This window comes from Phyllobates terribilis, unplaced genomic scaffold, assembly GCF_046119375.1.
Source record: "Phyllobates terribilis strain yellow unplaced genomic scaffold, ASM4611937v1 Scaffold_7__3_contigs__length_470593459, whole genome shotgun sequence".
Lineage (NCBI taxonomy): Eukaryota > Metazoa > Chordata > Amphibia > Anura > Dendrobatidae > Phyllobates > Phyllobates terribilis.
In genome coordinates, this window is record NW_027362767.1 from 118,192,574 (window position 1) to 118,218,918 (window position 26,345).

Genomic DNA, 26,345 nt, shown 5'->3' on the forward strand with positions numbered 1-26,345 from the left:
AATGGGATATCCTCTTCCACCACTTAAAGCGGAGCAGGTGAGGGGCACAAATCTGGAAATGGACCAGTGAACAGCTCTTCAGATTGTCCAAGTGTGGGATTAGTTGCTGTCTGACGACACTCGGCATGGTGGTAGGAAGGAGCATCACGGTGAGGAGGAGTATGCGGTCGAGACCAACGGCTAGAAAGAGTCGACCGACCGTGTGGAAGACAGGCCAGAGGTGGTGGTGCCCAGTTAACTGGAAGTATTATCTGCTATCCAATTAATAACCTGTTCACACTGATCAGTTCGCAATACTGGTCTTGTTTTGTGCTTCCCTAGTAATTCGGTCAAGAAGTGGGAGCGATAATATGTGGCTGTTGGTTGTGGCACATTTTCACCTTGGCCACGGCCCCGTCCTCTGCACGCACCATCACCAGAACGTCCACTTCCACGTCCCTTGCCACTCGCCTTGCCCATTGTAAAGGAAGTAAAATAGCTTACACTCGCACCATCAATGGAAAAAGGGAAATAAAAAGTAGATTAGAACCGTGGAAGAGGAAAACCACAGTTCTATTTCTCTGGCCTACACCCGACTTTTAAACAATCAGAACAATCAGGGAGAAACTATTACTATTACTTTTCTTTACGGAAAAAATACCAAAACCTGAATAATAGAGATTTTTTACCGTGGAATAGCAAAACCACAGTTATAATTTACTGGTGTATGTATACCAGACTTTTTTAAATATATATATATATATATATATATATATATATTTGCAGCTGAACAGTGAGCGACACACTCAAACTGTTTTTTTTTAGGTAAAAATGGCCCAAAAGTGGATAATACAGAGGTTTGAAACGTGGAACTGCAAAACCACACATCTGTTTCTCTGTCCTATACCACACTATTTTAAACAGATATATTTGTGTCTGAACTGTCACAGGCACACTTTTTTTTTTGGGGGGGGGGGGGGGCACCAAAAGTTTAATAAGACGGGTATTTGTACAGTGTGAAGGAGGAAAAAAAAAAAAGAGGATTTGGATGAAAAAAAAGGATTTTTCCTGGCCCCCCGGGACCTGGAGCTAAGTCCAGAAATTTCAGCAACAGGAGCACACAGGACTGTAATGCAGCATTTGCTGTTATAACCACTGCATCTCCTATACAGCCTGCCTGTCTGCCTGATATTTGGGATGGATATTAATCCTGAGAAGGACTGTTTGTTTGATCTGGCAGCCTTTACAGACCCTACACTAACTATTTTGCAGTATAAATCTCTCCCTAGCTCAGCAGCGCATTTCCTACACTAGCTGATCCGGAGCGACTGTGTCTAAGATGGCGGCGCCCAGTTTTAAATACTTGGGGTGACGCTGTGCGGCCAGCCAATCAATGTAATGCTCACAACCAACATGGCTGCGGCATTACAGTGACTGGCTGGCAATCCCTGTGACTCGCCCCCTGGGCCGTGGGGCACTCGGATCCGGGCAATAGGGGGAACGATGGGAGTAGTAGTGGCAACCCGGTTCCGTGGCTCAGGGTGGTCAGGCCAGTGGTAGTCCGTTATGTGTTATTAATTATGTCCGACTACGCCACCCGTGGATTTGCAGTTATTAGGAACCGCCGCTGCATGCAGACCGCTGGGGCTGATGAGGTGTGCAGCTATGGTAGTGTGACTCCCCACGGGAAGAGTGCGGCCCCAGGGCAGTATAGTGGATGGTGGGAGTGATGGTAGTGAGAGTTCCAGTGCTGGTAGTGCTGGAGGAGCAAGGAGCACACAGACAACAGGTTGCAGTCCAGGGTCTTTACTAAACAGGTAAACTGACCCACAAACAGTCCCGGCTAGGAGGGGACCTGGATGTCTGAGAGCAACGGGGAAATTGACCCTGGTCAGGGTGAGGGTGTAGGCCTACCGTGCTTTCTGCGCTCCTTCTGGCTATCTCCTCCTGATAGGGTAACAGCCCACGTTTCCGAGCTTTCCGTGTATTCTCGCCTGTATGGCCTGCGACGTGGGTTCCTTTCTGCTCCCAGCCTTGTACGGCTTTACTGGTCCCTTCGGTTGTGACAGGGCCTCCAGGATTCTTAGGCCAAGGAATGTACAGTCCCTTGCGGACTGGTTCTCTGCTGGGGGATGTGGAATCCTTCCAGCCTCAGACACCAAAGTCTGGTAAAGTTAAATCTTTTCTCTGCCAAGACAGGCTCTCTTCGCCTCTTGTCTCTGGCTTGTGGCTCTCCTACTGCCACACTTCCTCTTAGGTGCAATACAACTGTCCCTCTCTGCTCTGGGACCTGAATCCTCAGTTAGGTCGTCCAGTTCTCTCTAACCCTGCCCTCAGTACCAGCTTTTATAAGGGCAGCCAGCTCCCCCTACTGGCCTGAGACAGGAGGCATTGCATGCTAATGTTCCCCTGACTAGAGAACCTCCACCTTGCTCTCAGACACAGCTTTAATTACACTTGTGGCATCCAGGTCAGGGTGACACATTCCCCCCCTTGTGAAATTTAGTACTCCGGGACTAAACAATAAACAAAGACAATATGCATAACAATAAAACATTAACAGACAGACGACGCACAAATTGAGTTCTTTAGGTCACAGTGTGGTCTGTGACCGGGTGTCCATATCACCAAAACAACGGGGAGCCTTAACCAGGTGGGGGTCTGTCCTACCCCAAGTCCCTTACAGTCTTAGTTCATTCCTGGGTTAGGCTCTGAACGCAGTCCATACAAGGTCCCGGTTATAAAAAGTCCATAACCTTTGAGCCCTTACGGTAGCTGCAAGAAACTGAAACACACTATTAATAAACATGCAGGTAACTTGGCAAACATTTCAAGACTTGGTCAACAGGGTTATTTACAATCTTAGTACACTCTATATTCTCCAGCGAGCGGGTATCTGTCCCTTTGTGCTCCTGGCTGACCTACGTAGACCACTGTCTGGTGGTGGACCAACCTGGCTTTCCCCACTAGCGTTAGGGGTACAGCTACCATCTGGGTGTACAGGTAAGGCAGGCAGCTGTCTGCGGGTCCTTTGGCTTACCGCAGTCATGGCAGGCTCACTGTCAGCAGAGGGTTGACTCTCCTGGGTTGCAGGTACAGGCTCTTCTGCCTCTGGAACCGCTTGCTCCTCTTCACCTTCCGGCTCTGGTGTTGGTTGTTGCTTTGCCGGTTGCAGGAAATGCAGGACGGGTACCACTATAGCATCATTTATGCGAGTCCAGGACTGAGGGAACTCTCCAAGAACGGTGCTGATCATTTCTTCCTTGTCCTCTGCGGGTTCAAGGTCACTCTGATCCTCTTCTGCACTACGGAGTTGCTCTGGGCACCTTTTGAGGTGGTCTCTGGAGACGACACTAGTGGTTTCTCCTCCGTTCTTGGTGATTACGCACACCTTTGGGTTGTCGTGGTCAGACTGCAGTAAGGTGTAGGGTTCCCTTTCCCACTGGTCGTCCAACTTATGTAGCCTTCTTTTTCGCTTTAGGACTTGCTCACCAGGTTCTAGGGGACCAGCAGGGGCGTGTTGATTGAAGAGTCTTTCTTGCTTCTCTCTCACCTGGGCCAGGCTCTTCTCCACACTCTCCTGTACCTTCTTGTACTGCAGTTGCCTTTCCGTATCCCAGTCTGCATCCGGGGAGGTGTCCTCAGGTATTAGGACTCCCATCTCCAGGTCTACGGGCAGCTTACCTGGTCTAGCTCGCATCAGGTAAGCCGGGGTGCAGTTTGTAGCATTCACCGGGATATTGTTGTATAGGTCTATCAGGTCCGGCAGTTTTTCTGGCCACAGGCTGCGTTCCTCCAGGGGCAACGTCTTCAGGAGATCAATGACTATATTGTTCATCTTCTCACACATCCCGTTGGTTTGTGGATGGTAAGGCGTTGTCCGAATTTTCTTACAGCCATAGAGGTTGCAGAACTCTTGGAAGATTTCAGCCTCGAACGCTGCACCCTGGTCTGTCAGGACCTGTTCCGGATACCCGTGTGGACGGCAGAAGTATTGCTGGAAGGCTCTGGCCGCTGTTTGGGCTGTCAAGTCCTTTACCGGGACCACCACTAGAAAACGGGAATAGTGGTCCACGATTGTCAGGGCATAGATGTATCCTGACCGGCTGGGAGCCAATTTGACATGGTCCAGAGCTACCAGCTCAAGAGGCTGCGTGGTGACGATGGGCCTCAAGGATGTCTTCTGGCTGGCACGGTCCTTCCTCCTCAGGTGACAAGGGCCACAGCCTCTGCACCATTTTTCTACAGCTCCTCTCATGCCGACCCAAAAGAACCTTCCTCTTAGTAGGAACTCCAGTTTCTTCAAACCGAAGTGTCCCGCTCTGTCATGGTAAGCCCCCAGGACCATAGCTGCATCCCGCCTTGGGACCACGACTTGCCAGGTCAGCTCGTGCGTCCGGTGGTTGACAATCCTTCTGCACAACTTGCCTTCGTAGAGGAACAGCTTGCTCTTCTCCTTCCATAGCTGCTTGGCTTCCTCTGGGGCATCTGGATCTAAGCGGGCGTTTTCCCGGGTCAGCAGATCTTTCACCAGGAGGACTGCAGGGTCACTATCTTGGGTCTCGGCCCAGCTGTGGTGAGGTAGGGGATTCATCATCACAGTTGTTAGATCCTCCTCCTTCACGCGGTGAGAGTGTTGAGCGGCTCCATACCGGTGAAACGCGGGGAGTTCTACCTCCTCCAGCTCTTCTGGGTCTTCGTCACCTTCAGGTAAGTGAGGCATCCTTGATAGGGCGTCCGCGTTGGCGTTGGTTTTGCCTGCCCGGTACTTGATCACGAAGTCATAGTTGGAGAGACGGGCCAACCACCGCTGTTCCAGGGCACCCAGTCTTGCATTGTCCAGGTGTGTCAACGGGTTGTTGTCCGTGTACACGGTGAACTTTGCGGAGGCCAGGTAATGCTTGAAGCGTTTCGTCACGGCCCACACCACCGCCAGGAATTCTAGCTTGAAGGAGCTGTAATTCTCCGGGTTCCTCTCGGTGGGCCTCAGCTTCCGACTGGCGTATGCGATCACCCGTTCTCTGCCCTGTTGGTTTTGGGACAGTACAGCTCCCAGTCCCACATTACTGGCATCTGTGTGGAGACTGAAAGGCTGGCCGTAATCAGGGTAGGCCAGGATCTCATCCCCCGTGAGGGCCATCTTTAGCTGGCGGAAGGACTCCTCTTCCGGTTTATCCCACTTGAAGGGTGGCTTTTGACTCCTGGACTTAGACTGTCCAATCAGGAGGTCCTGCATAGGAGCTGCCATCTTAGTGAACCCGGGGATGAACCTTCGGTAGTAGCCTACCAATCCGAGAAACTGTCTCACCTCTTTGATGTTCAAGGGGCTTGGCCAGCTCTTGATTGCCGTGACCTTGTCAGGGTCGGGGGCCACTCCTTCTGCGCTTACCACGTGCCCTAGGTACTGGACCTTTGGTTTCAGCAGGTGACACTTCGATGGTTTTACCTTCAGGCCATAGCCTGCCAGGGCTTCGAACACCTCGGCCAGGTGCTTTAGGTGGTCCTCGTAGGTCTTCGAATAGACGATCACGTCATCCAGGTAAAGGAGGACCGTCTCGAAGTTTCGGTGCCCTAGACAGCATTGTATCAGCCGCTGGAAGGTCGCTGGTGCGTTGCAGAGCCCGAAAGGCATACAGTTGAACTCACTCAGTCCCATCGGGGTGGTGAAGGCGGTCTTCTCCTTGTCAGCCTCTGCCACAGGAACCTGCCAGTACCCGCTAGTAAGGTCCAAAGTAGAAAAGAAGTTAGCTGATTTTAGTGCGGCTAAAGACTCTTCTATTCTAGGCAGCGGATATGCGTCTTTGTGGGTGATACGGTTGATTTGTCTATAGTCCACGCACATTCTCATGGTGCCGTCTTTCTTTTTCACCAGAACCAAGGGGGCTGCCCAGGGGCTACAGCTATCTCTAATGACCCCAGCTTATTTCATTTCCCGCAGCATACCCTTGGCGTTCTGATAATGTGCAGGGGTACAGGTCTGTGCCTCTCTTTTATTGGTGGGTGGCTCCCTGTGGGGATGTGGTGTTCTATCCCTTTTACTCTGCCGAAGTGTAGTGGGTGCTTACTAAAGACTCTCTCGTACTCCTGTACCACCCGGTAGACTCCTTGTTTTTGGTGCAGGGGAGTGGAGTCAGCACCCACGTGGAGTTTCTGGCACCAGTCCTCCTTTTGTTTCTGGGAGCCATTACCCTCCGCCTGAGGAGATGGAGGCAAGGGTTCCACGGCCCTGATATCTTGGTGTTCGACAACAAACAGTTTGGCGAGTGTAGCGTACCTGGGTAAGTGTACTTCCCTCTCCCCAATGTTGAGGATGCTGACGGGCACCCTCCCATGACGGACATCAACCACCCCCCGGGCTGTCAAAATGGTGGGCCTGCTGTCTGAGTACACGGGTTCTACCATGGCTTGGTAGTCTCTACCTCTCAACCAGATTGCAGTTCGACACCAGATCATCATTTCACTTTTGGGAGGCATGGAAATGGGGAATGGATCACTGAGTCTTACGCTACCGATCTCACCACCAGACAGTGCTACCTGCTGCCGTCTCATCAGGGCTTTTATCTCCTTGTTGAGGACTCTCTGTTGGCTGAAACTAGCATTCACCGCCACCTGTTGTAGAATTACAATTACCTCTGAAAGACAATTTTCAATTATGTTAGTACCCACAATTATTTTAGGGTGACTTTCATGATGGTCAATGTCCACAATAATCACTCCCTGTGCCGGCAGTTCAACTTTACCAATTTTAATGGTCACCTCCTTGAACCCCATCTGCGGCACGGGTAAGCCATTACTGGCGATGATGCTCAAGTTACTGTCTGGATACCGTGTGATATCAGCATCAGTCCAATACTGCTTAAAAAGTACATAAGGGATTGTGGTTACTTGCGACCCAGTATCCAGCAAGGCGCTCATGGGGATACCGTCCAGCACCACGGGTAAAACCGGGCGCCCCCCAACGTACTTATCACGCCAATTATAAGGGCCTGGTGATCTTATGCCTGGGGGTCGGCCCTCTGCCCCAGGTTGGACCCGTTTAAATTACAGTACCTGGAAATGTGTCCGGGCTGGTTGCATCGATGGCAAATGGGCTGTCCATCCTCTGCATAGCGGTCTGTGGGCCTCCCTCGGAACGACGGGATCCTCCTCTGTCGACGCCACGGGACATTCTCCGGACTTGAAGCCAGCCCGATGGGTCTTGACGGGTCCACTTGCAACGCCTGGACGGTCCTGGTCAATGCCGCGACGCTCCTGGTTAGCTCCTGGACTTGGTAGTGCAGGCCTTTCGAGGGGGCTTGGTTCAGGGCCTGTGCATCAGCCTCCACGGAGTCCATAGAGGAGGGCGCCGCCTCCTGGTGGTAGGTGAGAGCAGGGCGCCGGGGTTTTATAGCGCCACTGGTTGCAGATTCACGGAGCACCCTTATGGCCCTGTCCTTAAATTTGGCAAAGGTCAGGTCGGGGTTCTGAAAGAACATGAGGCGCAGTTGGGCCCTGTGGGCGCTAGACAGCAGACCCTTTATGAATTGCTCTGTTAGCAGCTTATTGGTTTCCTGCACACTGCCAGGGTCAGTTTGTTGAATAGCCCTCAAGGCTTCCTGCAGATTTAGGGCATAGTCTCTGATGCTGTCCTGTGCCCGCTGCTTACATCCATAGAACCTCATTTTAATCTCAGCGGAGGTATGTGTCTCAAAGGTACCCCGCAGCCGGGCCAGAATACCCTTCACAGTCCTTTTATCCTCAGTGGGCCATGATTTTACCTCCCTTTGGGCGGCGCCAGTTAACTGCCCTGTCAATATGCTGACCTTCTGCTCCTCTGTCAGGGGGTAAACCTGGAACAAACTGTATAGCCTTTCCTTAAAGTCAGTAAGGGCATGGGGCTCCCCTGAGTACTTGGGCAGCCAGGCCGCTCCAGGGATGTAGGGCAAGGAAAAGGGCATCACCGCTGCTGCAGCTGCGTTGGTGGTAGTGGGCGCCTCTGTGTCCGACATCTTCCTCCCCCTAGTTAAGCGTGGCCTACCTTCCGACGATCCTCTTCTGTAGGCCGCGGCTCCGCTGCTGCTGCTATGGACGAGGACCTGGCGTCGCGTCCTGATGACGTCAGCGTCGCTCTCTCTCCCTTCCAGGACCTTGCGCAGCGTCGGTGCGTGGGGCGGAGCTTCGGATCTTGCGCGGTTTTGACGTCCACGCCCCTCTTCTTCCCGCACGGCATCCTGAAGATGGCGTCCGATGGCGGGAAGCAGCCGCGGATGGCGGGAAGACGGCAGAAGACGGCGGGAAACGGTCCAAGATGGCGTCCGATGGCGGGAATCGGCTCCGGATGGCGGGAAACGACTCCGGACGGCGGGAAACGGTCCAAGATGGCGTCTGATGGCGGGAATCTGCTCCGGATGGCGGGAAACTTCGCCACAGGTAAGTTTACAAAAGTCTTTTTCAGGCACGCAGTACCCGGTGGTTGCGGTCACGAAATCCTGCCGACTATGCCAAAGCTGACTCGCCCCCTGGGCCGTGGGGCACTCGGATCCGGGCAATAGGGGGAACGATGGGAGTAGTAGTGGCAACCCAGTTCGTGGCTAAGGGTGGTCAGGCCAGTGGTAATCCGTTATGTGTTATTAATTATGTCCGACTACGCCACCCGTGGATTTGCGGTTATTAGGAACCGCCGCTGCATGCAGACCGCTGGGGCTGATGAGTTGTGCAGCTATGGTAGTGTGACTCCCCACGGGAAGAGTGCGGCCCCAGGGCAGTATAGTGGATGATGGGAGTGATGGTAGTGAGAGTTCCAGTGCCGGTAGTGCTGGAGGAGCAAGGAGCACACAGACAACAGGTTGCAGTCCAGGGTCTTTACTAAACAGGTAAACTGACCCACAAACAGTCCCGGCTAGGAGGGGACCTGGATGTCTGAGAGCAACGGGGAAATTGACCCTGGTCAGGGTGAGGGTGTAGGCCTACCGTGCTTTCTGCGCTCCTTCTGGCTATCTCCTCCTGATAGGGTAACAGCCCACGTTTCCGAGCTTTCCGTGTATTCTCGCCTGTATGGCCTGCGACGTGGGTTCCTTTCTGCTCCCAGCCTTGTACGGCTTTACTGGTCCCTTCGGTTGTGGCAGGGCCTCCAGGCTTCTTAGGCCAAGGAATGTACAGTCCCTTGCGGACTGGTTCTCTGCTGGGGGATGTGGAATCCTTCCAGCCTCAGACACCAAAGTCTGGTAAAGTTAAATCTTTTCTCTGCCAAGACAGGCTCTCTTCGCCTCTTGTCTCTGGCTTGTGGCTCTCCTACTGCCACACTTCCTCTTAGGTGCAATACAACTGTCCCTCTCTGCTCTGGGACCTGAATCCTCAGATAGGTCATCCAGTTCTCTCTAACCCTGCCCTCAGTACCAGCTTTTATAGGGGCAGCCAGCTCCCCCTACTGGCCTGAGACAGGAGGCATTGCATGCTAATGTTCCCCTGACTAGAGAACCTCCCCCTTGCTCTCAGACACAGCTTTAATTACACTTGTGGCATCCAGGTCAGGGTGACGCACCTGCATGTTCATTGACTCTGTAAAGAGCGCCAAACATGTAAGGCGGAGACCCGAGTTCCCACCCGAGTAACCCGGAAATGCTCGGTGCTCGCCGAACATCCCGAGTAGCGTGATGCTCGGGCGAGTACCGAGTAGTTTCAAGCATGTTCGCTCAACACTAGTGGTAGACAAATATGAGGAGATGTGGGATGGAGCAGCACTGTGCAAAGCACGGGTAGGGTAGTAGAAAGAGATAAGGAGATATTGGTCAAGGCAGCACTGTGGAGATGATGAGTAAGATTATAGATAGGTGAAGAGGAGATGTAGAGCAGTACAGAACTATGGAGAGTACAGGTAGAGTGGTATACACAGATGATAAGGAGTGTTGGCCAGTGGAGCACTGTGGAGAGGATGAATTGGATGGTAAAAAGATGAGAGGGGACATGTCTACAGCATTGTGTTGAGCAACATTGTGGAGAGGACAGGTAGGAAGATAGACAGATGTTAGAGGGACATGTGTGATGGTGCAGCATTGTGGAGAGGTAGGATGGTAGACAGAGATGAGGAACAGATGTAGGGCAGAGCAGCAAAGTGGAGAGGACAGGTAGTGTGGTAGATGGATGAAAAGATGTAGGGTGGTGCATCACTGTATAGATAAGGGATAGGGTGATAGACAAAGGTGAGGAGAAAATTTAGGATGGGGCCGTCCTATAGACAGAACAGGTAGTGTGGTAGACAAAGATGAGTAATAGATGTAAGGCGGTGCATCACTGGAGAGCATGGATAGGGTGATTGACAGATGAGAAGATGTTGGGTTGTGGAAATGACTCGCCCCCTGAGCCGTGGGGCACTCGGATCCGGGCAATAAGGGAACGATGGGGGTAGTAGTGGCTGCCCGGTCCGTGGCTCAGGGTGGTCAGGCCAGTGGTAGCCTGCTACGTGCTGTTAACAATGTCCGACTATGCCACCCGTGGATTTGCGGTCATTAGGAACCGCCGCTGCAAGGCAGACCGCTGGGGCTGATGATGTATGCAGCTGGGATGGTGTGACTCCCCACGGGAAGAGTGCGGCCCCAGGGCAGTGTAGTGGATGGTGGGAGTGATGGTAGTGAGAGTCCCAGTGCTGATAGTGCTGGAGGAGCAAGGAGCACACAGACAACAGCTTGCAGTCCAGGGTCTTTACTAGAACAGGTAAACTGACCCACAAACAGTCCCGGCTAGGAGGGGACCTGGATGTCTGAGAGCAATGGGGAAATTGGCCCTGGTCAGGGTGAGGGTGTAGGCCTACCGTGCTTTCTGCGCTCCTTCTGGCTATCTCCTCCTTATAGGGTAACAGCGCATGCTTCCGAGCTCTCCGTGTACTCTCGCCTGTATGGCCTGCAACATGGGTTCCTTTCTGCTCCCGGCCTGGTACGGCTTTTCTGGTCCCTTCTGTTGTGGCAGGGCCTCCAGGCTTCTTAGGCCAAGGAATATACAGTCCCCTGCGGACTGGTTATCTGCTGGGGGATGTGGAATCCTCCCAGCCTCAGACACCAAAGTCTGGTAAATTAAGTCCGTTATCTGCCAAGACAGGCTCTCTTCGCCTCTTGTCTCTGGCTTGTGGCTCTCCTCCTGCCACACTTCCTCTTAGGTGCAATACAACTTTCTGTCCCTGCTCTGCTACGGGACACGTCTCAGTGCTGAGACAGGTCATCCAGTTCTCTCTAACCCTGCCCCCAGTTCCAGCTTTTATAGGGGCAGCCAGCTCCCCCTACTGGCCTGAGACAGGAGGCATTGCATGCTAATGTTCCCCTGACTAGAGAACCTCCCCCTTGCTCTCAGACACAGCTTTATTACACTTGTGGCATCCAGGCCAGGGTGACACAGAAAGGTTGGGTAGGGTGATAGAGATGATGAGATGTAGGTTGGAGAAGCACTGTGGATAAAATTAGTAATGTGATAGAGAGGGATGAAGAGGAGATATAGTGCAGTAAAGTACTATGGTGATGAGATGATCGGTAGAGTGGTAGACAGAAAACAGGAGGAGATGTAGGGTAGTGCAGCACTGTGGAGAGGATGTGCTGAATGGTATACAGAGGTAAGGAGGACATGTAGGTTGTTACAGAAATGTGGAGAGGACCGGTATGATGGTAGAGACATGAGTTTGGAGGTTTAGGGTGGTGCATCACTATGGAGAGAATGGAAAGAATGATAGACAGAGATGAGGACAAGAGGTAGAACTATAGAAATGAGGGATAGGTTGGTAGACAGACATGAGGAGGAGATGTAGAGCGGTGTAGCACTATGGAGAGGATGGTTAGGGTGGTACACAGACATATGGAGGAGATGTAGGACAGTACAGTACTGTGGAGAGGATGGTTAGGGTGGTAGACAGAGGTGAGAAGATGATGTAGGTGACGCGCCCCCTGGGCCTGTGCTGTGCAGGGGAATACCCGGAGCCGGATCGCTGAGATGCTGGGGGTTGTAGTCTCCGTGTGGCGGTGACCCGGTCCGTGCCCAGGGTGGTCAAACCAGTGGCAGTCTATTTGTATGATAATAAGTGTCCGACTACGCCACCCGTGGATTGCGGTCAGTGGGGACCGCCGCTGCGCTGCAGACCGCTGAGGCTGATGTTGTTTGCGCAGCTGAGTATGGGATGACTCCCCACGGGAGAAGTATTGCCTCAGGGCAGCTAATGTGGAAGATGATGGGAGTGATGGTGTGAGGGTCCCAGTGCTAATGGTGCTGGAGCGGCAAGGAATCACAGAGACGTGAGGTGCAGTTCAGGGTCTTTACTGATGGTACAAGGCAGACCCTCCCGGGAGTACTGGCTAGTATAAGGGGCCTGGTCAGTCTGCGAGCAAGCAGGAGTTCCCCTGGCCAGGTGGAGTTGTAGGCCTCCCCGTTAATCTGCACTCTTCCTGGCTACCTTGCTGTCAGCGGTTACAAGTAGCCCACGTCCCTGAGTATACCGTGTGGTGCTCACCCGTATGGCTGGTGACTTGGGGCCTTCTGTTAGCCTCCGCTCCTGGATGGCGGCGCTGGTCCCTTCTTTGTGACTGAGCCTCCGGGCTTCTATGGCCAGAGGACCTGGAATCCCCTGCCGGCTGGTTTCTGCTGCTGGGTGTATATCAGTCCCCACAGCCTTGGACTCCTGTGTCCGGCTTTAGTATCTTCGTCCAGGGCGAACTCTGCTCAGCTCCAGCCCCTGGACTTCAGCTACTGCTCCTCCAGAGCTCCTGATCTTGCTTTCCCTGTGTCTGGAACTGAACTCCAGGCTCTGACTGCTCTGCTTGTTCTGCAGGCTCTGTCTGCTCTAATCCCGCCCCAGACCCAGTTTAAAAGGGCAGATTCCTCCCCTCCCAGGTCTGGGCGGACCGTGTTGCATGTTTAGGGATCCTGACCAGAGAAACCTCCCACTTGCTCTCAGACATAATATCTCTATTACTGTGGCAACCAGACCCCTGGGGTGTCACATTCCCCCCTAGTAAATTTTAGTACTCCGGGACTAAACACATTTTTAAAGAAACATAAATACAAGGTATAACAGTAACAAGACAACATATTTACAAGAAGCTTTAGTCTGTAGAGGTCACGGCGTTTCCGTGACCGGGTGTCCATATCAACCAAGGTAAAGTTTATGAAACAAAGGGGGTGTCCATGTCACCCAACAAGGCGAAGTCTTGGCACAGAATAGGGGACCTGTCCAAAGTAAACCCCTTGCGTTGTCCTTGGGCGTGGCTGCAAGGGTAGACTAACTACTTTGGGCCGCAAGGAGGCCACGCCAGACAGGTTTTCTCTTCCGCGGCCGTCTTCACAAGAGGCACCAAGGTGCAACTATCTACAAAACTGTTCCGGTTATCCAGTGTCCATAACCTGTTAGTCCAAATAAATCTGCAGGGTAACTGAGAAACATAATTAGTAACAGGCAACAAACATAAACCATAAACATTTTTCAATAAACAGTCAACTTTACAGTGCACTGGTTTAGATTCTCCAGCGAGCGGGCATCTGACCTCTAGTGACTCTAGTGGACCTACGGAGCTCACTAACTGGTTCTGCACTACAGGGTGTAGGAGGTGTTATGGGCAAGCTGGGCAGCTTTCTGCGCACTCTTTGGCTCACTAGGGGCACGGCAGGCTCACTACTAGCAGAGGGTTGATCCTCCTGTACTGCTGGTGTGGACTCTTCTGCCTCTTGGGCCGGCTGCTCTTCCAGCTCTACCAGTTCCTCTGTAGGCACTTGCGGGGCTGGCTGGAGAAAGGTGAGGACGGGTACCACGACAGCACCGTTTACTTGTGTCCAAAACCGGGGGAAGTCTCCGAGTACGGTACTGATCATTTCTTCCCTTTCCTCTGCGGGTTGAGGGTTTTCTTGATCTTCTTCAGGGCTTTGCAGCTGCTCGGGACACTTCTTCAGGTGGTCTCTGGAGACAATGGCTGTGGTTTCTCCTCCATCCTTACTGATTACGCATATTTTTGGGTTCTCATGGCTTGATGGCAGTACGGTGTACGGGTCCTTCTCCCACTGGTCGTCCAACTTGTGGAGCCGCCTCTTCCTCTTCAAGACCTGCTCTCCAGGTACCAGGGGAACAGCGGGAGCATACTGGTTATAAGCCTTCTCTTGCCTTTCTCTAGCTTGAGACAGACTTCGCTCGACGCTCTCCTGTATTTTCCGATACTGCTGCTGCCGTTCTGTATCCCAGTCTGCCTCTGGCGAGGTGTCCTCAGGCGTCAGGACTCCCATATCCAGGTCAATAGGCAGCTTACCAGGTCTTGCTCTCATTAGGTAAGCCGGAGTACAGTTGGTGGAACCTACAGGGATGTGGTTATACAGGTCCACCAGATCGGGCAGTTTCTCAGGCCACAGACTGCGTTCTTCCAGGGGCAATGTTTTTAGCAGGTCTATCACCACCTTGTTCATCTTCTCGCAGAGTCCATTGGTTTGAGGGTGATAGGGCGTTGTTCTTATCTTCTTGCAGCCATACAGGTTGCAGAACTCCTGGAAGACCTCCGCTTCGAAGGCTGGTCCTTGGTCTGTCAACACTTGGTCCGGGTACCCGTGTGGACGGCAGAAGTGCTGCTGGAAGGTTCTAGCTGCTGTTTGAGCCGTTAAGTCCTTGACCGGGACCACCACCAGGAACCGGGAGTAATGATCTACGATTGTGAGGGCGTAGACATACCCAGATCTGCTTGGAGCCAGTTTCACATGGTCCAGGGCTACCAGTTCCAGTGGCTGTCTGGTGATGATGGGCTGCAAGGGAGTCTTCTGGCTGGCACGGTCCTTTCTTCTCAGGTGGCACGGGCCACAGTCTCTGCACCACCTCTCGATGGCTCCTCTCATGCCTACCCAGTAGAACCGTTCACGCAACAAGAACTCCAGCTTCTTCCATCCGAAATGCCCTGCTCCGTTGTGGTACGCCTCCAGAACCATAGCCGCGTCTCGTCTTGGGACCACTATCTGCCAGGTCAACTCATGAGTTCGAGAGTTAACCATTCTCCGGCACAGCTTCTCCCTGTAGAGGAACAGCTTACTTTTCTCCTTCCACAGTTGCTTGGTCTCCTCCGGAGCGTCTGGGTCAAGACAGGCATCGGCTTGGGTCAGCATTTCCTTCACCAAATGGACTGCGGGATCACTGTCTTGCGTCTCCGCCCAGTTGTAGTGGGGCAAGGGATTGAACGTCACGGAGCGCCTGTCCTTCACACGGTGGGAATACAGGGTAATCCCATGACGGTCGAACGCAGGGAGCTCAACTTCTTCCAGATCTTCTGGATCTTCCCCTACGTCCGGTAAGTTCGGCATTCTAGACAGGGCATCCGCGTTGGCATTTGATCGTCCTGCCCGGTATTTGATGGTGAATTCAAAGTTGGACAGGCGGGCCATCCATCTCTGTTCCAGGGCACCGAGCCTTGCAGTGTCCAGGTGTGTCAACGGGTTGTTATCCGTGTACACGGTGAATTTGGAGGAGGCAAGGTAATGCTTGAAACGTTCGGTCACTGCCCACACTACTGCCAGGAACTCCAGCTTGAATGAGCTATAATTCTCAGCGTTCCTCTCCGTGGGCCGTAGTTTTCGGCTGGCGTATGCGATTACCCGTTCTTTCCCTTGCTGGATCTGGGACAGTACGGCTCCTAGCCCGATGTTGCTTGCGTCCGTGTGGAGGATAAAGGGCTGGCTGTAGTCTGGATATGCCAGGATTTCATCCCCCGTGAGGGCCATCTTCAGCTGGCAAAAGGACTCCTCTTCCAGCTTTTCCCACCTGAAGGGCGGCTTCTGGTTTTTGGCTTTCCGAGATTGACCTATCAGGAGGTCCTGCATAGTGGGCTGCCATTTTGGTGAAACCGGGAATGAATCTTCAGTAGTAGCCTACCAACCCGAGGAACTGCCGCACTTCCTTTATGCTGGAGGGTCTTGGCCAGTCCTTAATTACGGTGATCTTATCAGGGTCGGGAGACACTCCGTCAGCACTCACCACGTGTCCCAGGTACTGCACCTTTGGTTTCAGGAGGTGACACTTGGAGGGTTTCACCTTTAGGCCGTAGTTTGCCAGAGCTTCAAACACTTCTGCCAGGTGTTTCAGGTGGTCCTCGTAGGTCTTGGAATAGACGATGACATCGTCCAGGTATAACAGGACCGTCTCGAAGTTCCGGTGTCCCAGACAGCATTCCATCAACCGTTGGAAGGTTCCTGGTGCGTTGCAGAGCCCGAACGGCATACAGTTAAATTCGCTGAGACCCATCGGGGTGGTGAATGCGGTCTTCTCCCGGTCCGCCTCTGCTACAGGAACCTGCCAGTACCCGCTAGTGAGATCCAAAGTAGAGAAGAAGTTAGCAGATTTTAATGCAGCTAAGGACTCTTCTATCCTTGGTAACGGGTACGCATCTTTGTGTGTGATACGGTTGACCTTCCTGTAGTCTACACACATTCTCATGGTGTTGTCTTTCTTTTTCACTAAGACTAGTGGAGCTGCCCAGGGGCTACAGCTGTCCCTGATTACCCCAGCCTCCTTCATGTCTCTAAGCATCCCCTTGGCATGTTGGTAGTGTGCCGGGGGTACGGGTCGGTATCTCTCCTTTATGGGAGGATGGTCTCCCGTGGGGATGTGGTGTTCTACCCCCTTTACTCACCCGAAGTCTAGCGGGTGTTTACTAAACACTCTCTCGTACTCTCGAACCACCCGATAGACTCCCTGTTTCTGGTGTGAGGGAGTGGAGTCAGTACCCAAATGCAGTTGCTGACACCAGTCCTCCATTGGTTTCTTAGAGCCATTACCTTCCTCTGGTTGAGATGGAGGCAAGGGTTCCACGGCCTGTACAGAATTCTGGTTTATGGTGAACAATTTGGCTAGCGTGGCATACCGGGGCAGGTGTACTTCTCTCTCCCCGATATTTATGATGCGAACGGGCACCCTCCCATGGCGTACATCGACCACCCCTCGTGCTGTCAAAATGGTGGGCCTACTGTCTGAGTAGACGGGTTCTACCATTGCTTGGTAGTCTCTACCTCTTAGACCAATAGCTGCCCGGCACCAAATCATCATCTCACTTTTTGGGGGCATGGCAATAGGGAACGGGTCACACATTCTCACGCTACCTATCTCACCACCAGATAGTTCCACCTGTTGCCGCTTCATCAGTGCCCGGATCTCTTTTTGGAGCACACGCTGCTGGCCGGAACTGGCGTTCTTGGCAACCTGCTGTAAAATGAGAATCACCTCTGCAAGACAATTTTCAATCACATTAGTTCCTAAGGTTATTCTAGGGTGACTCTCATGACGGTCTATGTCCACTATAATCAGTCCTTGTGCCGACAGTTCGACTTTACCGATCTTAATGGTCACCTCTTTGAATCCCACCTGCGGCACGGGCTGACCATTGCTGGCGATGATACTCAGGTCGTCATCTGGGTAGCGGGTTATGTCCAAGTCATTCCAGTACTGTTTAAAGAGCACGTACGGGATGGTGGTCACCTGTGACCCAGTGTCTAGTAGGGCACTCATAGGAATGCCATCCAGTACCACAGGCAAGATTGGACATCCCCCTACGTATTTATCACGCCAGTTTGATGGGCCTGATGGTCTTATGCCTGGGGGTTGGCCCTCTACCCCAGGTTGTGCCCGTTTAAATGATAGTACCTTGCCACATGTCCGGGTTGATTGCAGCGGCGGCAGATGGGTCGTCCGTCCTCGTTGTATCTGTCGCTGGGTCTTCCTCTGGCCGGTGGGGTCCTCCTCAGTCGGCGCCACGGGACGTCCTCCGGTCCGGAGGCCAGCTGGATCTTTCCTGGAGAAGAGACCTGTAAAGACTGCACAGTTCTGGTTAGCGCGGCAACGCTCTTAGTCAGCTCTTGGACCTGATGGTGCAGGTCTGTAGCCGGGTCACTGTTTAAAGCCTGCGCATCAGCTCCCACAGGCCCTGCAGACAAGGGCGCCGTCTCCTGGTGGTAAGTGATGGCAGGGCGCCTGTGGGTCACAGCGCCACCTGGTGCCGGTTCTCGGAGCACCCGGATGGCTCTGTCCTTGAACTGTGCAAAGTCCAGGTCTGTGTCCTGTAAGGCCATTGCCCGCAACTGGGTTCGATGGGCATTGCACAGTAGACCCTCAATAAATTGTTCAGTCAACAGCTTATCTTCATTTCCCACGCTGTCAGGGTCTGCCTGCTTAATGGCTCTCAGGGCCTCTTGTAGGTTTAGAGCATAGTCTCTTATACTCTCATGTGCCCGTTGTTTGCACCCATAAAATCTTAGTTTTATTTCGACTGAGGTGCGGGTGTCAAATGTGTCTTTCAGCCGGGTTAGTATGTCTCTGACAGTCCTCTTCCTCCCAGGTGGCCAGGACTTTACCTCCCTTTGGGCTGCCCCGATTAATTGGGCCACCAGGATGCTCACTTTTTGCTCTTCTGTGAGGGGGTACACCTGGAAGAGGCTATCCAGTCTTTCTCTAAAGTCATTTAGAGTATGTGACTCCCCTGAGTACTGGGGTAGCCAGGTTGCCCCCGGGATATAGGGCATGGTGAATGGCTTGACTGCCGCAGCGGTTGCGCTGGCGGTGGCTGTGGCAGTGGAGCTCTCCTCGGTATCCGGCATCCTCCTCCCCCCTAGTGGACCGTGGCCTACCTTGTGATGCTCTTCTTCCGTAGGCCGCGGCTCCGCAGTCGATCGTCGGGGTTGAGGACCTGGCGTCGCGCTCCGATGACGTCAGCGTCGCTCTTCCTCCTTTCCAGGACCTTGCGCAGCGTCAGAGCGTGGGGCGGAGCGTGGGGCGGAGCTTCGGATCTCGCGCGCTTTCGGCGTCCACGCCCCTCTTCTTCCCGTCCGGCGTCCCGAAGATGGCGTCCGAAGGCGGGAAGCAGCTGCGGATGGTGGGAAGAAGGCAGAAGATGGCAGGAAACGGTCCAAGATGGCGTCTGATGGCGGGAATCGGCTCCGGATGGCGGGAAACGACTCCGGACGGCGGGAAACTTCACCACAGGTAAGTATAAAAGTCTCTTTTTCAGGCACGCAGTACCCGGTGGTTGCGGGCACGAAATCCTGCCGACTACGCCAAAGTTGACGCGCCCCCTGGGCCTTTGCTGTGCAGAGGAATACCCAGAGCCGGATCGCTGAGATGCTGGGGGTTGTAGTCTCCGTGTGGCGGTGACCCGGTCCGTGCCCAGGGTGGTCAAACCAGTGGCAGTCTATTTGTATGGTAATAAGTGTCCGACTACGCCACCCGTGGATTGCGGTCAGTGGGGACCGCTGCTGCGCTGCAGACCGCTGAGGCTGATGTTGTTTGCGCAGCTGAGTATGGGATGACTCCCCACGGGAGAAGTATTGCCTCAGGGCAGCTAATGTGGAAGATGATGGGAGTGATGGTCTGAGGGTCCCAGTGCTAATGGTGCTGGAGCGGCAAGGAATCACAGAGACGTGAGGTGCAGTTCAGGGTCTTTACTGATGGTACAAGGCAGACCCTCCCGGGAGTACTGGCTAGTATAAGGGGCCTGGTCAGTCTGCGAGCAAGCAGGAGTTCCCCTGGCCAGGTGGAGTTGTAGGCCTCCCCGTTAATCTGCACTCTTCCTGGCTACCTTGCTGTCAGCGGTTACAAGTAGCCCACGTCCCTGAGTATACCGTGTGGTGCTCACCCGTATGGCTGGTGACTTGGGGCCTTCTGTTAGCCTCCGCTCCTGGATGGCGGCGCTGGTCCCTTCTTTGTGACTGAGCCTCCGGGCTTCTATGGCCAGAGGACCTGGAATCCCCTGCCGGCTGGTTTCTGCTGCTGGGTGTATATCAGTCCCCACAGCCTCGGACTCCTGTGTCCGGCTTTAGTATCTTCGTCCAGGGCGAACTCTGCCCAACTCCAGCCCCTGGACTTCAGCTACTGCTCCTCCAGAGCTCCTGATCTTGCTTTCCCTGTGTCTGGAACTGAACTCCAGGCTCTGACTGCTCTGCTTGTTCTGCAGGCTCTGTCTGCTCTAATCCCGCCCCAGACCCAATTTAAAAGGGCAGATTCCTCCCCTCCCAGGTCTGGGCGGACCGTGTTGCATGTTTAGGGATCCTGACCAGAGAAACCTCCCACTTGCTCTCAGACATAATATCTCTATTACTGTGGCAACCAGACCCCTGGGGTGTCACATAGGCAGCGCAGAACTGTGAAGAGCACAGGTAGCTGATGCTGATGTGTATGGAGGCACCAATTTCTCCCTTAACAGATGATTATTGATGTTAGAGAAGAATAAGGCAGTTAGATTTCAATGCCGATTTTTTTTTTTCACGGGAGATAAGCTACAGCTGGAGCTGTTTTGAAGCAGCTTTTTTGTCTCTAGCCATTGAAGACACATGACTGCTTGGCTGAGCTGAGTACTCATGTGTATGGGTGGATCAGGAGAGATAGTTGTCTTCGAAAGAACATTTGTACCATAGTAATCTCATGCATTTTTAGTAATGATTCTATGAGAGTTATAGGTGTTGAACAAGAATTTGTAAATGAGGAACTCTTTGGACAGATGTGATTTTCTCCATAGGGACATCTGTAGCACCTTCAAAGAAAACATGCTTGAAGCATGTGTCAAGGTTTCTGCCATCTGTGTCGTGAGGTTAATAGTGTAGAAGGTGCTACTTTGCTCATGGCACTTTAGAGAGTATCATTATAATGTCAGATTTGGACAGGAAAAGGAAGTGATTGAGGATTGTGATTGACTCCATTTGTTCCTAGAAGTTTCTCAGTGTTCTCAGATTTAGTAGTGCGTTGATATACAGTACATGCACTATGTAGGCATGTCTTGAAAAGTGCAATAATTTTGATATATGTGATTTGTGGGCAAAAATAGAGAGTTAATAAATTAAGAAATTTAGCAGACTAATTTGCATAAGATACAGAGAATTACAGTTCTTAGATATATTGCAGTTAAGATGATGGCTTTATTGATATGTAATCATAAGACATTCACATTTTCCCACCATTAATAAAGTGACAAAAGTGAATGTTTTCGTATATAAACATTTTGATGGCGTATTGTGCAGTAGTGTACCACAGCTGTTCCCATCAATCTGCACACTACTCCACCAAGACATGTATGAGAACCAGATGGACCAGAGCATTGATATTGGCCACCTTCTTGATATGTGGAATGTTTTAACCCCTTCATAAGCCTGCCCCATACCCAGCAGATCATGACTGTGTGTTACAGCCTGGACCTGCCTCTAATAATCGCGGATGGAGCGGGGCTCCAAAAAATTTTTTGCAGACTTCTGATGATTTTTAATAAAAAAAACTGGACATGTTTGGTATAGCTGTAATCACATTGATGATCAGAATCAGATTGCAAAAACATTTAGGCTATGTGCGCACGTTCAGGATTTAAATGCAGAAAATTCCTTAAGGTTTCTGCATCTCTTGGCAGGAAAAATGCTGCAGAAAAAAACGTGTGTTTTGCTGTGATTTTGACGCATTTTTGCACATCAATTAATGCTTTTTGGAGCTAAATAAAGATATTTGAAAAAAGAAATGTGGGACATCGCTTTAACCCTTGGATTACCGTCAGACTTGGGGTGAGTAGATTGGTTAATTGAAGTGATTAACGAATGTGTCTGCTGTATTTCAAATTTAAAATGTTTTACTCTGTGTGTGTGTTTAACTCTTTACTTTAATTAGGTTTAGTAATGAAAGGGTCAGATTGACACCTTGTCATCACTAAACAAAAGGGCTAGGTGTTAGCTAATCCAATAAACCCAATCTCATTAGCATTCCCATTAGCAGACATTTCTGGGGCAGCTAAGAGTTGAGGAAGGTGCCATTAGGCAAACATGTTCCCTGGCTATTAATAACAGCTCACAGATGTTTTGTTAGCTCCTATGTCCCCACGATCAGCAACCAGCAGTGCTTTGGATGCAGCGTATTTTCGCTGCATCCAATTGCTGTGTTCTAATGCCGCACTTTTGTTGTCAAAACATGCGGATCCACTGCATATAATGACATTTCAATCGGTCAAAATCTGCAGCGGAGACTAGTGTCTCCGCTACATAAATTGACATGCTGTGGGAGAGTTTGGGTATGTGCCCATGATCAGGAGCCGCTGCAAGTTTAAAGATTCGTGTTTATGCAGCGTCAAACCCGCAGCATCCAGATGTTACAGCATAGTGGATGGTATTTCTAGAAATTCCATGTCCACTCTGCATACATTTGAGGCTGCGGATTACCCGCGGACACTGACATGCAGCGTGTCTTTCAGGACCGCAGCATGTCAAATTCTCTTGCGGAGTCACTAGTCTCCGCAACAGAAATTTGACCACTAGAATGTATTGAATGCGGTAAATCCGCATGGTTCAGTGGATCCATGTGGATTTACCTGCATTCAATAGAACGTAGCATTTGGGACGGAGCAAAAATATGCTGCGTCCAAGGCACTGCTACGTCCGGATCATGGGCACACAGCCTAAAGTTAAAAAAAATGCCGTGGGCTCCAGCGTCATTTTCATAAACATTAGAGGAAAAGCTGACAGCTGGGAGCTGATATTAGTAGCCAGGGAAGGGGCCATTAGCCAAAAATGTTCTCTGGCTATTAATAACAGCCCACAGCTGTTTGCTTAGCTTTTACTGGCTACATTATACGGCGGACCCCAGAAAAAAATTGACGTAGGGTTCCCCATAAAATCTAACAAGAAAAGGCTAAAAAGACAGCTGTGGGCTGATATTAATAGCCAGGAAAGGGGCCATGGATATTAGCCCCCTCCGTGACTAATAATATCAGCCCTCAGCTGCCCCAGAAATGGCACATCCATAAGATGCACCAAATCTGGCACTTAGCCTCCGCTCTTCCCAGTGTCGTGCAGCGGTGGTGAGTGGGGTAATAAGGTTGGGGTTCATGTCAGCCTTGTATTGGCAGCTGACCTGAAGCCCAGGTTAGTAATGGAGAGGTGTCTATGAGACACCCCCATTACTAGCCTTGTAGTAATGTTTTTGACACTTTTTCAATAAAGACACGGCCAGAATAAAGTCTTTTATTGAAATAAAATTAACTAACGCAGAATCCCCGAATCCCTCGTCTCCTGTGAAACCAACCATATCTCTCACTTGCCTGCTGTCATGACGTAATCCCAGTGTCCCACGGCGATCCGGGTCACTTCTACAGCAGTCACATCAATCACTGATGTGACTGCTGTAGAAGACAACACTATACACTGACAGGAGTGTAATCACTCCTGTCAGTGTACATTGCTGTGCTGCTGGGGCTGAGTTCACCGGAGTTCATCAACTGATCAGCCCCGGTGAGCTTATTTACTGCATCAGTGTTGCATGGGAACATTCCCACGCAGCACCGGTTCCATACAGTGAGGTCCTGTAGCTCTCACCTGATGAACTCTGGTGAACTCAGTTCCAGGAGCGCAGTGATGTACACTGCCGGATGATCGGGTCACCGGGGGACATCGGGAGGACGCTGGACAAATGAGAATGAAAGGTGTTTTTTATTTTAATGTAGATTTTTACTTTTTTTTATTTTTAAACACCCAGCATAGACGCCGGCTGAGGAGACTTGTCCCCTCTGCCGCGCCTGCTCCCGCTGTTATTAGCGAGGTGGCGGTCAGATGATGGGAGGAGTAGTCTTCCCTGGCCCGGGTACCATTCTTTGTACGTTTTTGTGGCGTATTTGACTCATTGACTTAAGTCAGTCAAATATGCAGCAAACATCCGCAGCAAATCCGCAAATATATTTATGCCTGCTGGTTTGCTGTGGTTCTTTTGAAAACACAGCAAAGGGCCGAAAACACTGCAGAAACGCTAAAAAGAATGTACATGCTGCGGATTTAAACCCAATGACAATCCTGTCAGGAAAATTGCTGATAATGTGCACAGCACATCAGGATTGCCATTGCATTAGCTGGCACACGGATTACCTAGTATTTTTGGTGCATTTCAGCATGGAAAAATGCAGTGAAAACACATTAAAAAACACACAGTGTGCACAGAGCCTCACTACAACATGTGCACTGTAAAAAATAATTCACAAAAACAATGTCAGAATTGCTTTTTGTTCACAATTTCTCCCCACTAGGTATTGTTTTCTCCATTTTCCAGTACACTATGTGGTAAAATTGATGATGTCATTCCACAGTACAACTCATTTCACAAAAAACAAGCCCTCATATGTCTATGTGGACAGATAAGAGTTATGGCTCTGGGAAGAGGGGGAGAAAAAACAAAAATGCAAAAACGGAAATTGGTTCTGTCGTGAAGGGTTTAAGACTTATTAATAAAGCTGTCATCTTCTCTGCAGTATTAAGTGCTGTTATTCTCTGTAGACCATGATTCGGATCTAGATCTTACCCTGTGCACCACTAAGTGTCAAGAGTGACAAACATATTCTCACTATTGTTCATTTCATGTGAAGGATTAGTAACTTGTGAAAGGCCTAAACAGGCAGATGAGGAACTTGAGTCATAAATGAGGGATGTCAGAAATGCTAGCTGGATGTGAGGTCCACCTCTAGAACCTGCAGCCATATCTAGATTAGGAGTTGCCTCATGAGTGAATGAACTGGATGGAGAGGTATCGGAATGGAGAGGTGGAGTCGTTCACTCCACTTCTATGAAAGTTAGTGAAACAGGTGGGTTATCAAAGGCTGTCCAAAGTGTCTGGACCAAATCAGATGGGGTCCAGACATTCCCATTCTAGAGATAGCTGCATTTCTTCGAGGTGGGTTTAAAAAAGTTATAAAATCTGACAAAGTCACCACTAATATAATTGAATTAAAAATGGTTGAAAAAAATAATCAATTCCAGTAATCGTCTTTCAGATTTTAATTTATGTAATACAGGGAAAAAAGCCTATGCTGCAGGGATTGTGTATAGGTGACAGCACATTGTGCTGTATTAAAAGGGTTGTCCACTACCTGGACAACCCCGTCTTGATCAAAATGTTTTGACCCAATAAAATAAAAAAAGCCTATATTCACCTCCTGGGATGGCACCTTTCCCATGGTGTCAGAACTCGCGGTCCCAGGGCTCCCATGCGGTTGTTGTGACACGTGACCCTGGTGCCCAATCAGCGCTGGTGTCACTGTCTCCGCCTTTGGACAAATTGAACATGAAGAGTTAGGCTGTGTGCCCACGTAGCGTTTTTCAAGCTTATATGCTGCGGAATTTCCGCAGCGTAAACGCTTGAGAAACGCTAGGTAATCCGCCCCCCATGGTCCCCAAGGGGATTCCGCAAGTTCTATGCCCATGCTGCGGATTTTTCTGCAGCGTTTTTGATGCGTACAAAAATCCGCAGCATGTCATTTAATTTTGCATTTCCGCAAGCGGAATTGCCTTATTGCAATGCAATAAAAAACTCAAGGCAATTACGCATGTGGAAAACGCGCGATAAACGCACGATAAACGTGTGCGGAATTCCGCATGAGTTTTTCCGGGAGAGGGCTTGCAGAAATGAAGCAGAAATTTTTTGCTTCATTTCTGCAACGTGGGCACATAGCCTTAGTCCAGGCTGCAGCTGATCTCTGACTTCCTTTTCTTGATCAATTTGACAGGAGGCAGGGCCCGTGACGCCAGCGCTGATTGTGTGCCGGAGTCATGTGTCAGAACAACCGCACAGGAGCCCTGGGGAGAGGGAGTGCGACGCCGTGGGAATGGCGCCGGCACGGGAGGGGAATATAGGCTTTATTATTTTATGGGGGCCAAGCGAGTGGTATGACAAGAAGTTGTCCAAGTAGTGGACAACTTCTTTAACGGTTAAAACTTGTTGATATGTGTGTAGTTCCTCTGTAGACTGTACTGTATGATCTTTCTTTATTAGTAGTGTATGTTCTTTTCATTCAGTCCTCTATGTGGGTGATGTAGATAAGGTCCTAACAGTTCTTCTCCCACAATGTACTGATAATTCTGCTGAAAGCTGAAATCTGCAACAATTTTATCAGGCCAAAATGTAGAAAGAAAAAAAAACTACTAGTTTAAGTAATTAAATAAAAATATATATTTTTTCCTTCTTGATGTTAAAAAGGTTTTTTTTTCATCTTGCAGAAGGTGTTACTGTCTTACGAGGCTCAGGAATGAGTATTCTAACTCCCAGTGATGGTAAGGATTCATCCACTTCTTTCTTACAAGTGTGCTACAGTATTTGGTGAAATCCTTCAATATGCAGTACAGACCAAAAGTTTGGACACTCCTTCTCATTTTAAGATTTTTTCTGTATTTTCCTGGCTATGAAAATTGTATGTTCACACTGAAGGCATCAAAACTATGAATTAACACATGTGGAATTATATACTTCACAAAAAATTGTGAAACAACTGAAAATATGTCTTATATTCTAGGTTCTTCAAAGTAGCCACCTTTTGCTTTGATGACTGCTTTGCACACTCTTGGCATTCTCTTGATGCGCTTCAAGAGGTAGTCAACGTAAATGGTCTTCCATCAATCTT

At 50.7% G+C, this 26,345-nt stretch overlaps 1 protein-coding gene across 7 annotated transcripts in view; it reads left to right on the forward strand.

Moving 5' to 3' along the window:
- LOC141153874 (NACHT, LRR and PYD domains-containing protein 3-like) overlaps window positions 1–26,345 on the forward strand; it is a 182,380-nt gene that overhangs the window by 13,924 nt on the left and 142,111 nt on the right. For 5 of the 7 annotated variants that reach the window (XM_073639109.1, XM_073639114.1, XM_073639107.1 and 2 more), the window contains exon 2: window positions 25,945–25,998. In XM_073639109.1, coding sequence (XP_073495210.1) covers window positions 25,974–25,998 — 25 coding nt within the window. In that variant the 5' untranslated portion in view covers window positions 25,945–25,973. Of the gene's footprint in view, window positions 1–21,332; window positions 21,481–25,944; window positions 25,999–26,345 lie in introns of all 7 variants that reach the window. The other 2 variants (XM_073639108.1, XM_073639111.1) reach the window with 1 other exon arrangement.